A 16,116-nucleotide genomic window follows, 5' to 3' on the forward strand; every position below is an offset into this window, starting at 1 on the left:
CAGGGCTTCAGCCTTGCAGGGCGACTTCTGCCGAGTTTTGGAGTGCTGTGTTTTGGGGCAGCTTCTGCATGGACGTCGGGGCTTCAGCCCTGTGGGGCGGCTTCTACCGGGGCTCAGAGCACCATGGCTTGTGGCTTTTGTCCTGTGGGGTGGCTTCTGCCCTGTGGTTCAGAACGCCGGGGCTTGTGGCTTCAGCCCCAAGATGTGACTGGGCACTGGGCTTCTGCCTTGGGGAAGGTGCTGGGGCTCAGGGCTTCAGCCACAGGTCAGGGGACTCGAGGCTTTATGAGAATTTTCTTTGAGGCAGGGAAGAAAACATGGCACATTTGTGGCAGGTTACCATCACTGTTTCATTTCTGGCAATCTTTAAATAGCACATAGTGCTGAACCCAGAAGGAAATCATTTCCAAACTTCCTCTGAATTTCCTTCCTTCCTGTAAGTTGTCTGTGTAAAATGTGATTTTGTGTAAAAAGTGACCCTTTATACGAACTGTACCTGCTTAGCTCAGCTCTTTCCCTCACCACAGGGAGTGATTAACCTCTTAGACTTCACATAGTGGAGCTGATCGAAGCTGTAAGGGATGGCCAACCTGAGCCTGAGAAGGAGCCAGAATTTACCAATGTATTTTGCCAAAGAGCCACAGTATTATGTAATGAGTGTGTGTGTGTGTGTATGTATATATGTGTGTGTATGTGTATGTGTGTGTATATATATATATATATATATATATATATATATATATATATATACACACACGCCCACATGATCATTATATAATTTGATAATGTATATTTATTATGGATTTATAATGTATAGTTAACAATAACAACAATAACTTGTCTTAACGTTTTACTTAGTGGGACTTCTGGCAATCTTTGCTTTCAACAATTCCCTTGAAATTTGGTTTGTGTTCAGTTGTGCTCACACGCAGCAGTTCTTAAGTGGTTGTCTGTCAAAACAGATTGGTGCTTGGATTTCCCGTGTTTGAGTGTTGAGAAAACAGACTCATAAAGATAGGTCGAGGCAAACATTGAGATTAATTTTAGGGCCACACTTCTGATGTTGGGGTATTTATCCTATTTCCAGAAAGTAAGGGTCCCTCTGTGTCTTCTGGGCAGATTTCAATCTGTCATTTTCCAAAAGTTCTATTATTTCCAAAACTGGGATGTTGCTTTGTCAGTGACTAAAGGGATCTTCAGACAATCGGCTTCAGCACTAAAAGGGTCAATCAGAAATATGATTTGAGGTCTTTTTTCCACTGCAAATCTTGGAATCTGTCCTCAAAACTGTCCTTAAGATCTTTTAATCATGCTCGCATATCTAGTTTGTGCTCCGTTTTAGGGGTTCTGCTGCATCTTCTTTTGATCTGGCTGGAAGTTGTGATATTGAGGGAAAGTGTCAGCTCTCCTTCAAGCATTTGTCTGTGAAACAACTGCAGTTTGTTCATGAACGCAAATACAGTTTGCACTAGATCAGACGGCAACCGGAATTTTCCTTGAAACTCCACGTTTAGTTTATCCAAATGCAGCAGCAGCATGTCTGCAAGAAATGCCAAGTCTAGAACCCACCTAGGATCTGTAAGCCCAGGGTATATTCTGTGCTTCTCCATAAACAATTTTACTGGTTCCAGAAGCTCAAAAGAACAGGAAATAACTTTACCTCCTGAGAGCCATCGAACTGCGCAGTGAAATGGCAAATCGGCAGGGAAGTTGTCTTCGTCCAGTTCTTTGATTAGATTTTGAAATTGTCTGTTTGAGTGAATGAAATTCACAATGTGCAAGACAGGTTTCATGACGTGATCAAATTTGAGATTTTTAGATATCCATTACTCCCGATGAATAATACAGTGAAAAGTCCAAAATTCGGGAAAGCTCTCATCATACTTACAAAGCCCTACTAATCCATTCACAGATCTCCACATGGATGGAGCCCCGTCTGTTGCAATGGCAGTGAGCTTCTGTAAAGGGAAGTGGTGTTTGGCAACTAACAACATCAATGCTTCCTTTGGATATCGTCCACGAGTTTTGTCCTTTAGTGGCACAATATTGAGGAGTTCTTACAACACAGTCATCAGACACAGTCTGGACAAATATCGATAATTGAGGTTTATCCTGTATATCGCACGACTCATCCAAAGCAATGCTCAAATACTCACTGCTGAAGTTGCAAGTGCAGTTGCGATTCGATGTCACTATTCAGGTCGGAGATTCTGCGTTCTATTGTGTGGTGTGAAAGCTGCAGGCCAGAAATTTTCTTCTGTAGATTCTCGTTCTTTGGTGACAGGATTGAAATCACATCAGTGAGGCACATTTTTATAAACTCGCCTTCAGAATAGTGCTTTTCAAAGTTTTCAGTTTTAAAATGCGGCGGTCAGAACTTTCTGGGAATTCTTGATCCATATGTGCATGGCTAGAAGCAAACTTGCAGCGTCATTTCGAAGATTTGAACTGAGAGATACGCGTCTGGCAAAGGAGACATATAGCCTTACCATTACTTTCAACGAAAATGTACTTATTCTCCCACTCTTGTTGGAAGCCTCGATTTTCATCTGTGTATTTTCTTTTCCGTTTGCACTTGCCTTCCATGGTTAGATGGCATAAGAAAAACTTTGATTAAAAATTTCCACACCAGCTAGTCACTGTGTACTTCTATTCAAGGAGACAGACTTTGGCCAGGGGTTGCTGGACCCTTGGCTCTGCCCCAGGCCCCTCCTCCCACTCTACCCCTTTCACCAAATCCCCACCCCGCCTCTTCCCACCTCATTCCGCCCCCTCCCCAAGTGAGCTCCTCCCCCTCTCCCTCCCAGAGCCTCTTGCCGGCATAGAACAGCTGATTGGGGTGGACAGTAGGTAAGGGGACTGAGGAGGAGGCGCTGGAGGGGGGAGGAGGGGTCTGCGTACCAGTTCCTCCCACCCGCTGCGTTGAGGCGACTCGGGGGATAGGGAGAGGAGTGAGGACGCAGCCCCCCTTCCTTCCTCCCTCCCTCTCTCCCAGAGTTGTTTCCAATGCTGTGAAACAGCTGATTGTGGCGGGAGGTGCTGGGGGAGGGAAGGGGGCTGGGCGTCATGTCCTCGCTCCTCCCCCTCCCTCCCAGAGCCACCTCAATGCCGCGAAACAGCTGATCGTGGTGGGCAGGAGGGAGAAGCAGGTGCTGATTTGGGCGGAGTGGGGAGGCAGGAGGCACTGGGGGAGGGGCGGGGAGCTGATGGGGCTGCCGGTGGGTGCTGAGCACCCACCATTTTCCCCCCTCCCCCCAGAGTTGGTTCCTGGAACTGCATATTGTGTTTTGAAGAGCCACATGCAGCTCCAGAGCTGTTGGTTGCCCACCCCTGGGTTAGAGCCTCAAGTCCTTCACCAGTTAGAATCCTAATTTCATGTTGTCTTATCCAGCATAATGGGAGTTCTCTTCCACTTACAGCCTTGTGGAGAAGAAGCTATTTTGTAGAACCATGATGGAAAATAAACATTAATCATTTTTCGCTGCACATAGTGGGGAGAAGTTTTTAGTTTAGGCTTTTGGGGACTCTCTTGTTTAGTAAAGGTTTGCTCTTTGAAAAGGGCATCTAAATGATAGGGAATCAGACTTGAAAACTACCAGTTTTTTGAGGTGGAGAGCGGACACAGTATGACTTTCCACTTGATGACCATTTTGTAGAGACGTTCCACAGCTTAATTATACAATGGTTTTTCCCCCTGTTTGCAGCTAGTTGGAAGCAGAACCAGACCTGTCAGTCAAGGCAAGTTGGGTAGGATCACACTATTGAAGATCCGAGCAGCTTTAGACAGTTGCCTCCAGACCATCTTCTCAGAACAACAGCAAAACAAAGCAAAAAATCAAAATCAACCTACTTGTTCTTGTCATTTGGTAATTCGAGTTTGTTGTTTTTTTAGGTCACTCAATATGAGCTATGGAAAGACACTGCTCAATTTCTTATGTTATAACAGCAATTAAATGTTTTTTATTATAGAAGTGGAAATTTAAATTAAAACTTTTCTATTAAAGATAACTTCTTTTCATTCTCAGGTTCGATGGATGATGTACTGGATTGTGTTTGCTCTTTATACAGTTACTGAGACAGTAGCAGACCTAATGATCTCTTGGTAAGATTTTGCATAATATGGAACATGGGATGATATAATTTTTTTCTGATGATTTAATTCAGAGAAGATAATACAATTACCAACTTGTATTTATAAGTGACGTTTCCAAGAACGGCTGTAAGGAACTTGCATAATGAATAGTGTCCCCCATTTCTAAATTTGTGGTGCCTTTTAATTCCTTAAAGAGTAGGAATAGAAAAATGCTACCCATGCAGTAAAGCACAAGAGAAGAGAATGGAGTTGTAAAACTCATGAAAAAGGAATCTGGTGTCTTAAATAAAATAGTATAATGCAAGAAAACATGGAAAGATTTTTTTTAAATCTCTTACCGTTTCTGCTTTTGATGGTATTACATTAAATGAAAACCAAATAAGTCAATGAAACAGATATGCATCTATTAAATAGTTAATTTTTAATCAATATAGATGTTATTAACCTTAGATGAAAAGATAGTGTAACATTTTGTTGTAAAAAATGTGTAACCAGTTTGGTTTTTTTTTTTTGCAAAGTTTTGTTTTTGGTAGTTAATTAACATCTACCTTCTTATCATAGTACTTGCGTAATGTTTTATCTGCAGGTTTCCATTGTATTATGAGTTGAAGATCGCTTTTGTTATTTGGCTGCTCTCTCCATATACTAGAGGGGCAAGTTTAATGTATAGGAAGTTTCTCCATCCTCTTCTTTCTTCAAAGGAACGAGTAAGAAATGATTATTTTCAAAGTTTGGCATTAAATGCAAGAATTAAATATTTTTTGTTCTTAAAACGTTAATACATTAACTGAGGCCATGTCTACACTACCACATATGCCAGTGAAACTTATGTTGCTTAGGTGAAAAAACACTTCCCTGAATGACAAGTTTCACTGGCATATGTGGTAGTGTGCACAGCACTTCTTCTGCTGACATAACTACCGCTTCCCATTAAGGGTGGTTTAATTATGTTGACAGGAGAGCTCTCTCCTGTTGGCATAGAGCGGCTACATGAGAGAGTTTACAGTGGTGCAGCTGCATCGGTACAGCTGTCCTGCTGTAAGGTCTTTAGTGTAGACGTAGGCTAATACACTTAATATAAGTTGAAATATAAATATATTTTACCTTCAAGTCTTCCATCCAAATTTTGATGATAAAATAATGCTATGGGGTAATACAGCTTCATGACTCTTAGGGATTTTGTGTGCAAATTTAAATATGTATTCTGTTTTTGTTTTTTAGGAGATCGATGAGTATATTGTACAAGCCAAAGAACGAGGTTATGAAACTATGGTGAATTTTGGGAGACAGGGTTTAAATTTGGCAGCTACTGCTGCAGTGACTGCTGCTGCAAAGGTAAATTTCACTTACACTAAACTGTTCAAGGTAAATATTATGGACAAAAAAGCAAAGTGGTATTGGGTATTTACCCATCTTAACTCAAAGAATTCATTCTAAAAGTAACATGTTTAAAAATAGGGGGATGTAATTTAAGGATTGCAATTTTGTGAGTATTTTTATACTATGTCTGTTAGTTTTAAAATAGCATGTAAATTTTTGGATTATGGCTATCAGTTGAGTGGTAAATTAAAATATAGACTACAATGTTATGTTCAAGCTACTAGTGAAAGATCAACATTCTTTTTTTCTGTCTTTGTTGCATTTTCTTGCTGGTAATCACACTGTTTACAGGATTTCTGGCTTCTTTCTCCTGTCTTCCTTCAATCAAGTTGAGGTAACTACATCTGCAAAATAAGGCATGAAATATTACTACCACAGATAAAAGCTGTTTTATGTGATTAATTCCTAGTTTGTGATTTCAGATCAAATTTTTAAAATAATGCACTACATGAAAGCTTGCATCATAGTTGTCTGATCTGCATATTCTTGCTTTGAGTAGTGTTATTCAGCTCTACGATTTCATATAAAAAACGCAATGTCATTTTAATAACTTGTACATATTCATGGTAGCCTGCAACTTAACTGAAATTACTGAAGGGGGTTTCCCAAAATATTTGATTGAAAAGCCACTAATGAAGTCAGCCAAGAAAGCTCTCCACTTACAATTAGTGAAATAAGTCTGGAAACAACTTGTACGCTTGAAAGATGTGTTTTGATTAACATAGAAGATTGAAGAGGTTGAACTGACTAGTATAGTTTAATCTTTACTAAAGATTAATTGGGCTTTTGGATCCAATGAAGAAAATTTAACAGACTTCCATAAAAAGAATATTTTCACATTACCATTTTAAAGACATCTGTCTTTTTTTTATTAATAACATCTCAGATTGTTGTCAAGAGAAATATCAAAATCTGAACAATGTAAGCAATTTCACTTTCTGGTTTTCATACACTAGTGCATGTTGCACTGTTAGGGATGTTCAGACACTACACGGAATATGTTTTAAAGTTTCCATTGGAATATTAATTACAAAACATTTTCCTTGGTCTGAAATGTAGAATGTTATATCTATAAACCTAAATATTCACCTGTATCATTAAGATGTGATAAATTGATTCAGCAGTCTCTGGTGTGATGCCAGTCAGCCCAGCAAAAAGTAGCCTGTTGGTGTCCCAACGTCTAACACACCTTACGTCTTATTACCTAAATATAACTTATAATACAAATAAAATTGGTGAATATTGTAATTCATACTATTGTAGAGTTTGTATAAACAGCTGTCTACCTTTTAAAATGTTATAATTAAAAAAAAATTCTTTTGTGTAAGGATTTATTTTGAAACAAGACTTGGAAAAAATATCCAAACTTTTATTTTCTAGGGCTCCTTAATTCTTTAAAAGTGAGATTTTTCTGAAGTGGTGCTTCAAAAGATCATTGTAATTATAAAGAAAAGTGCATGGTGAGCTTATGTTTGGTGGACATCAGTTTCATATTGGTGGTGGTTGGTTGGTTTTTCTCATGTATTAATCATTTAAAGTTATTAATGCTACATGCCTGAAGCCATAACAGTTGTAAACAAAATATATTCCTATGGTAGTATGCCCTAAATATCAGAGTGGGAATGGGGGGCTGGGAGGGAATATCAAAAGTAGCCATTTTTAACTAATGTGAACTCCTTCTTTTTAAAAGAAGGTTAGTATTGCAGTTTGAGGAGAACACTCCTATTTTAATTCGCCACACTGTGCACTCTGAAAAGATAAAATGACCACCTGCAGTATTACATTATTACTGGAGGGATGGAAATGACCACAAAGTATCTGGCTGGCCGGCTGGCCAGCCAGCCATGATTACATCACAATGATATACTTCTGTCTGGCCACGAATATTCAAAGATACAGAATTTGAAGTTACATTGAGACCCAACTATTCTTTCTTTCTGAGGTAACACACAGTTTCTTCCTTAGTGTCAATGAAGTTTGGATTTCAAAGCCATTCAGCTGTGAATGGAAGGATACTTATTCTGTTTGTAATTTGTTATGCATCCTCATGAATATCTGTACAATTAATCCAGTGCAATAAGTTGCTTGGGAAAAATGACAGTCATAGTACCAAAGACATTAAGATATCAATATGATTGTAAAGAGTGCGCAGAGAGAGAGGAAGCTCCCTGCAACTCTTAAACTATATTCTTAATATCAGAAATTCTCTCTTTAATGTGCTATGCCAATCCAAAAGCTTGGGTGTAATTCCTTCATGCTAGCACTTGGAGACTGCACATATGTTCTTTCTGGTGATTTCATTCCTTGGGTATATAAAGGGCTTGCTAGCTTGCCCAAGTCGGTTGTTCCTGCCTCCAACAAGTGAAGTGAACAATACCTTTAATAGCTGACACTGAAGAGTGAGGCTTGCAGTTCCAGAAATTCTCTTACAACTGGGACAACCCACACTGTGTAGTTTTCCACATGTATACCCAAGGTGTTACAGATGGCTTTGAGCCTGCCTGTCTCTCTGCCTTGGTGAACTTCCTTTGATGGATTTAGTATATCTGCCTCCCAGCATCTACCCAGGGTGATCCCCAGAGGACGATGTTAGGATAGTTGCACTTGGCTGGTAAATGAGAATACCCTTTCTCAAGGAGTCAGGAGAATCATGTGGACAACAATTTCTGTTAAAGGGGGTGCTTCCCTCAGGGCAAATCAACAAAGGTAGAGTCTACTTTTGAAGAGAGATCTTCGGTACTTATGGCTCCATCACTCTAGTATCTGAACACCTAACAATCTTGCATGTATTCACCCTCACAGTATCATGTGAGGTTGGAAATTACTAATATCCCATTTTATAGATGGGGAACTGAGGCACAGAGAGATAAGTGACTTGCCCAAGGTCACGCAGGGAGATCATTTTGAATTATCTGGCCAAGCTTTTGAAATGGCTATCTACACGTTTTATCCTGCTAGAGGAAAACTCACATACATTTGAGAGGGCTGAACAGTCAAAGTTGATTCAGAGGCTGCTATGATCAGTCTCTGCAGTTTCATCTTTGTCGGACTTTACATACATCATTAGGACCATGTTGAGAACCATAGTGGCCTTCATAACAGTGGAAAGGCTTCTTTGGCTGAAGCAGTGGTTAGCTGATCAGACATTCAAGGCCAGATTGGTCAGTTAACCTTTCAGTAGGGCTGCTTTTGGTGGAAAAACTCCAGCAGCCAAAGCCTTTCATAGATAAGGGGAACATAAGGCTGCCGCATCACAGGCACCTCCTCCTTCTGTTCTCAGTATTAATCACAGCCTAATGGGATAGGGCTTACTTTTTCCACTGTATCACCCAGATAAAACGTTTTTTCCTGAAAATGAGGCCTTTAACAAAATAATTGCTTTTGCCCTAAGGAAGAGCTTAGACCACACAACTACTTGTTCCATCTTAAGTAAACAACATGAAGGTATACTTAGGCATGCACCAACAGTGTTAACCACCATCAGCTAACAAGAGTTTAAACATCACTGTTTGTTTACAATAGGTGCTAATTGATGTTTCAAACACCATTAATTAACCTGCATTAGCGAACACAAATTAAAATACAGTCAATTTTCTTAATCTAAAATGTGCCCTTGGTCAGATTTTTGTGAAGTTACTCTATGTGCAGTGACAACATGCTTTTTGCCAAAGCATGTCAACTACAGTATTTAAAAATATTATGATATCTGAGAGGCTGTTCTAAAATTACTTAGACTTGTGTGTGGGGAATGGATTGTGATATTGAACCCAAAGCCTTGCCTGCACCTCTCTTTTTGGATTTGGAATCATAAAATGTTATGACTGTGTTGACACCTTAAGAAACTAATTAAAACAAAAACAGAAGCATGGGTTAATATGTGCAGCAGTGCTCTATGGTGAGGGAGCCCTAAATACACTGCTTGTATTTTAATCATTTAGTGAGTATGTTTGGTGTCCCAGGTATTCAGTGATTCCACAGCTGTGCAGTTAACCCTTCATGTGGAATTGTGCTTGAAAAATCTTTATTCATTTAAAAGAGAATTTTAATCTTTAAGATAGCCTTGGAAAACATGTGCAGTGTAAACTGATGTAGCAGTATTTGCCTGTGTCTGTAGAGAGTCTGCAACAGTAGCTGTGAGAGATGTGAACTACTCCATTCATCTCAATCAGGAGCTCATGGATTCTGAAGTTGCAGAATTTGGCATTTTTCCAAGATACCATGGACTTCACACTGTAGCACTTTTACTGTGGAATACATCAGTTTGCTGCAGATAAAATTTTGCTTTGTTTCCCTGGCGTGCCAGGATTTGCCTGCAGCTGCCTCTTCCTCTCCAACTTTCCACGTAATGGGGTGTTAATTACAGTATATTCTCCCTGCAGTGTTCCATGGAGCCAAGCACCAGGGAGTCAGAGAGCCAGAACTAGGGAGCAGGAGGAGTCAGAGGTGAAGACAGGCAAACGGAAAAAGCCTAGAAAACACCACAGCAGCAGATTCTCAGGGAACTCCGCTCCTGGAGCTGGTTAAAGGATCCCTGTTGCCTTTGAATACATTAGGGGAAGGATGATCTTAACCAGGCCACTGTTAAAAAATCATGTGGTCTGAGACCTGAGGAGGGGTGTTATGCTTTTTGGTCAGCGTAGTGGGAAGTACCATGCTGGAAAATAATTTTATTATTTATTATTATGAGAGTTTAACAAATTATCAGCTGAGTCAGAGGAGTGAGGAGTGTGTGAAGCTGAGAATTGGATTTAAGGGTATTTCATCCTGTAGTAAACGAATGTTCCTGTGGAAATTCGAGCTGGAGAGTGAGAAAAGTCTTGATCCTGATGAATGCATCATTTTAAAAGATATTTTTCTATTAAATATCTTTCATCATTTTGTGACCCTTAAATTCTAGTCATTAGAAGTGGCTTTTTTGACTGACATTTTGGGTTCCATTTGTATGATATTATGAAGAATAATATTGGTCTGCTAGATGGTCTGCCACGGAATTGTTTCTTCAGTAGCTCCTTCATTACTGTTCATTGGCAGCAGCGCCTAGAGGCCCCAGTCAGGATAGGGACCTGTTGTGCTGCACACCGTGAATGTGTGTAGAAAGTCACAATCACTGCTTTCCAATAGTATATGAAAGTTATTCCAGTTTAATCCTCTGTGTTCCGTAAAATGTAATTAAGGATGTGCAAGACCTTTTCATTTAAAAAAAAAAAAAAATTCCAATGTTTTTGCATAACAAAGTTGATTGACTTTTTCAATCTTGGAGGGTATATATGGGATGAAAGAGCCCTGATGGAACCATTCTGTATCATCTCTGATATGCACATTGAATGAGGCAGTGCTCCACAAGAGCCCTTGCCTCACTGAATGCACAGCTTTCATAGGACATAGCATTACCCTCCTCTCTGCCAAACACTTCTTCTTTTTCTATGTTCTCTTGAAAACAAACTTAAAAGTTCTATCCAAAATCTACACTGAAGAATATAGCTGCACAGTAGATTACTAAAATTGGGAAACATTAAATACTAGGACTGCAACTCTAATTCTTCTCTGTGCATGTGCATTACAGTAGTCTATTTCATTGTCATATATATTATATTCTATTAGTTCCACAGAAATAATTAGGTAATGCTCAGTGAAAGAGTTAAATTGTAAATGGGTGTTCGTGTGGGTCTGTTCTTCATTTTGGGTCCCTCGCTGCAAAGATTGGATATTGTGTCGTGATTGAAGCTGGGGTCTGCTTATTGATCAATGATAAAAATATATCTCCTTTGCCTCGTTCACTGCATGCAGATTGTATTGCAATGCACAGACACAACAGTGACCTGAGGCAAAACACACTACTGTGTATTGTGACAAAGTTCCTCCTCTATCTTGGTGGGTCCTGTGCTTATTGGCGGATTTTCTTGCCTCAGAGATTCACCATGTGGGTTGGGGAACAGCCCGGAGAACCCACAGTCCAGGTCAATTGGGAGGTTTGGGGGGAACCCGGGCCCGCCCTCTACTCCGGGTTCCAGCCCAGGGCCCTGTGGACTGCAGCTGTCTATAGTGCCTCCTGTAACAGCTGCATAACAGCTACAACTCCCTGGGCTACTTCCCCATGGCCTCCTCCAAACACCTTCCTTATTCTCACCACAGGACCTTCCTCCTGGTGTCTGATAACGCTTGTGCTCCTCAGTCCTCCAGCAGCACACCCTCTCACTCTCAGCTCCTTGCGCCTCTTGCTCCCAGCTCCTCACACTCCCACCACAAACTGAAGTGAGCTCCTTTTTAAAACCCAGGTGCCCTGATTAGCCTGCCTGCCTTAACTGGTTCTAGCAGGTTCCTGATTACTCTAGTGCAGCCTCTGCTCTGGTCACTCAGGGAACAGAAAACTACTCATCCAGTGACCAGTATATTTGTCCTCTACCAGACTCCTGTACCCCACTGGTCTGGGTCTGTCACAGTATGTAGGACAAAAGTATAGTATCTTATCAGCATGTTTATTGATTGATCTTCTATTTTTAAAAACTTTTCATACTGTGGAGAAACAAGTATGTGTACATCTTTATGTAATATATTTTGGTAATTTAATTAAAAGGGCTATTACTACTACAGTCAGATGTTTGAAAAGTGGTACTAGGTGATACATTGTCTGATGGATCAGGCATTAAAAACTTTTTTGGGGAAAATCTCTTCAATCCACCTAGAATAAGGAATAAATAAATCAGAAAGAAATATAAGCAGTGTCCAAAAGCATTAGGAATCGGAACTACTAACTTAATTCATGATTTTTAAAAATTCCTTTTACAAGGTATAATCTAATGTTAAGCTTGAACAAAATGCTCCTTGTCACAGTTCTCAGGGTAACTGCACCTCTGACCCCTTTGTGGCCTCCTTCAGGGTACCCCACTAGGCATCAGGCCTCTAGCCATCATGTTTCTCAGGGCAGAGTCCCACAATTCTCTGTGTCTAGACTGGGGATTTAGGCTGCAATTCTTTAATTCACTGTGATCATCTCAGCAAGTCTGAATTTAGTTTTAGCACTTAGTCCTGTTCTCTCAGGCGCAATTAGAGTTAATCTGTGACCAGCCAACCTTCGTAAAGCAAAGTATTTATTTGGAACAAAAGCATTGTAGAGAACACATCTTAAAAACAACAAACTGCTTACATGCATGTCTGGTTTACCAGGTGTCACCTATCTTCCACATGGGGACCTTCGCAGATTTTAAAGTACTTCAGGTCCTCTCAGAGGACCTGCCCCTCTGGGCCCAGTCTGAAGTCTGTCACTTCTTGGATCAAGGGGAATGACCTCTCTCCCCATGTTAAGGTGGTCACATGTATAGTGTTTTTTTTTTGTTCTTTCTTTGCCAGCCTGTTTAATGAGGTCATGCCAGTATATACGATCTTCTCGGAGGGTAAAGCTTCTCCAGACTTGTTCCTTGTCTAAGGATTTGCCCTGTGACTTTAGTTCCTGCAGGAAGCTCCTGTAACTTTCCAATGGAGCCAGAATACAATCCCATAAAGACACATGTAACATTTATAAAGTTGATAGTCTTGAATATTCCATGTCTCCATAGTATGTCAGTATTTACATGAGGAAAAAACACAAACATGAATGCTGCTTAAAACAAATGAACATCTACTGCATGTCTCTGTTAAGAGAATTTTGTAATACAGCAAGAAAGCATGTACTTAACCTTACCTCAATTTGAAGAGCAAATCTAAAGGCTTCTCCATTTGTTCTTGAAAAATGCTATTATTGTGTTCCAGGGTCAAGGTGCAATAACTGAACGGTTGAGAAGTTTCAGTATGCATGACTTAACAGCTATTCAAGGAGATGAGCCAGTGGGACAAAGACCCTATCAGACTTTACCTGAAACCAAAAAGAAAACCAAGAGTTCTGTCAGTGAGTCTCTGGGTATGTATCTTGTTAAAGTTTTGGGCTACTCATGTTATAGTTAAATTCTGATATGTAAAAGCCAGGAAGTGGAAAAAGCAAGAACTTTTTTATTCTCTTAAATATTGGTGGTGGAAAAAACCCCAATCTCTCCCTGCAAATTTGAATAGATTTGGCTTGATACGTAACATTTTCAACTAGGATGATATCCATCATAACTGAGGTTCTGAACTGGTGGTTCTTGGTGGTTCTTTTCCCTTCATGGCTCTACTGTGTGAGATAGCAAATAGATTATCCTCGTATCTATCTTGTTGAGTCTGTGGTTTGTGTTGCTAACTAAAACAGTAATGCTGAAGTGCAAGTCAGATTTATTGGATGTGACCCATAATTGTCACTGTTGGTATCATGGAACATGTGAAAAGTTGTGGCAATTAAGTAAATTGGAAGAGAACAAACTAATGAAAAAAGGGGTGAATGTAACAGGCTTTTTAAAAAGGTGGCAAAGTCACTGGTTAAAAGGTGAACATGCTTGTAGCAACAAAAATAACTTTAGTCCATTGAGGAGTTGTCATGGGAAAATTTAAAATTTGGGAGTGAAGAATAGTACTTGGGGACACAGCACAGAAACTGAAATGCCATATGTTAAGTGCAAATGCACAAGTTAACAGGTGGTTCTCCAGAATTTTTTGATACTGTGGATTAAACAGTAAAGTTTCTGGAAGGTATCTCACCTTCCATTATTAATGAATAGCGCTTATGAATCTCTGTGCTACTGTAAAGAAAATGAAAAATTTCAGAAGGATAGACATCATCCTTTATAGCTAAGGCTAAGTTTTTGTCAGGGATATTTTTAGTGGAAGTCAGGGACAGGTCACAGGCAATAAACAGAAATTCACAGAGGCCTGTGACTTGTCCCTGACTTCCACTAAAAATATCCCTGACAAAAGGGGTAGGTGGGTTTGGCACCCACTGCTGCTGGGGCTCCCAGGTCCCCCACCTCTGCAGTGGATGGAGGCTCCAGGATCCCCTGCCTGCAGGGCTGGGCTGCTGCGGAGTCCCCTTGTCCCCGGGGCAGCTGGGAGCTGCAGGTTCCCCCCGTTGCGGCCAGGCAAATATAGGGGGTCCCCCACTGCATGCTGGGCAGCTGCGGGGGGTCCCCACCAGGGTGGAGGGTGGCTGGGAGCTCCAGCCCCAGGGCAGAAAATGTCACAGAGGTCAATGGAAGTCACGGATTCCATGACTTCGTGATGTAATCGTAGCCTTACTTATGGCTGCAGTTCTGACTAAAATTATAATCTAGCTGCTGCCTCTTACAAAGGAATAGTTCTGCTTTATTTTCCTCCTTTCTGTTTCATTTACGTCAGGGGTAGTTAATAGGCAGACTGTGGGCCAAATCCTGACTGCCAGACGCTTTTGAATAGACCCCGAAATCCTTTTCATTTACTTATCACTAGTGTTGGATTATTATTATTATTATTATTTATTATTTATTATTATTCTCTGGAGCCTGGACCTTGACTATACCTTTGACTAAGAAATTTGGACCTTGACAAAAAATAATTGACTACCTCTGATTTAAGTATTGAAAAGCCGAAGGTAAGTCTTACATAAAAAATGGCTTCCATTATTTATATAATAATCATACAGGGCATTTCCTGGGGATAAATAGTTATCTGGAGGAGGTGATGACCTTAACCTGAGCTGAGGATTAATTCCCAGGAAGTGCCCGGCATAGAGACCATCACGTCAATAAGATATGAGAGTTGGGCAGTGGAAAAGCCTATAAATTCCTATTGTATGTGTACATATGGTTGTATTATAGGTGATGCAGCTGCTATGTGCGTGGTGTTTCTAGATAACTAATACATTATATGTTATCTAGCTGAATTGTTTGACAATGATCTATTGACATTCCTGTTTGAGTAAATGAACATTTATCCTAATACAAATTACAGTTTCACCTAAATTATCTGTACTATTAAATCATAAAATATTTAGTCTTGTTAAACTAGATCCATTTAGTAATCTACTTGTTTATTTTTTGCATTTTATATGTATATTCTAGTCAAGGGTACAAAATAAAATGTTTCAGAAAGGTTGTAGTTAAGCTTTGAAATTGCATATTGGAAACATTTTGCACCCTCTGGTGAGAATCTTAATAACTCAGTTACATTTAGGGTAGGTAAAGTCAGAATTTGCACTCAGCATGCAGAAGGTAGGGCCCTGTTGTCCTTTTCCTCAATGCTTAAACACGAGTTCCTTTTCTTAAAGAAGTTTTGATGCTATTTCTGTAGCTAACAAGAGATACCATACCTGAGTGGAATATATGGAGATATACCTATCTCATAGAACTGGAAAGGACCTTGAAAGGTCATCGAGTCCAGTCCCCTGCCTTCACTAGCAGGACCAATTTTTTGCCCCAGATCTCTAAATGGCCCCCTCAAGGATTGAACTCACAACCCTGGGTTTAGCAGGCCAATGCTCAAACCACTGAGCTATCCTTCCCCCCCCAATGAGTTTTGGCTCTGTGTTTATAGAGATAAGGATGTCTTGCACTTACCTCTATGCACAGAAATTTGAAAAATGATTTGTATTAGGAGCTTGCCCGTTCTAAATCCTATAAGGTGATCTCTAGCTGCAAATCTTTTAATAATGGGGTTGGGAGGCTAGTGGTGTGGGTTGTTCTTTTAAATATATATTCCCAAATACAAAACATCAGTAAGGTTGAGTACATATATTTAAAAAGTAAGCCATCTTAAACCCTCAAGAA

The 16,116-nt window shown here is 40.1% G+C and overlaps 1 protein-coding gene across 1 annotated transcript in view; it reads left to right on the top strand.

The window, feature by feature from the left end:
- Positions 1-16,116, top strand: part of REEP3 (receptor accessory protein 3) — a 63,788-nt gene that overhangs the window by 38,640 nt on the left and 9,032 nt on the right. Inside the window, exons 3-6 of the mRNA XM_054035761.1 lie at positions 4,026-4,102; positions 4,680-4,800; positions 5,315-5,428; positions 13,220-13,367. Coding sequence (XP_053891736.1) covers positions 4,026-4,102; positions 4,680-4,800; positions 5,315-5,428; positions 13,220-13,367 — 460 coding nt within the window. The remainder of the gene's footprint in view (positions 1-4,025; positions 4,103-4,679; positions 4,801-5,314; positions 5,429-13,219; positions 13,368-16,116) is intronic.

Source organism: Malaclemys terrapin, chromosome 7 (genome assembly GCF_027887155.1).
Source record: "Malaclemys terrapin pileata isolate rMalTer1 chromosome 7, rMalTer1.hap1, whole genome shotgun sequence".
NCBI lineage: Eukaryota > Metazoa > Chordata > Testudines > Emydidae > Malaclemys > Malaclemys terrapin.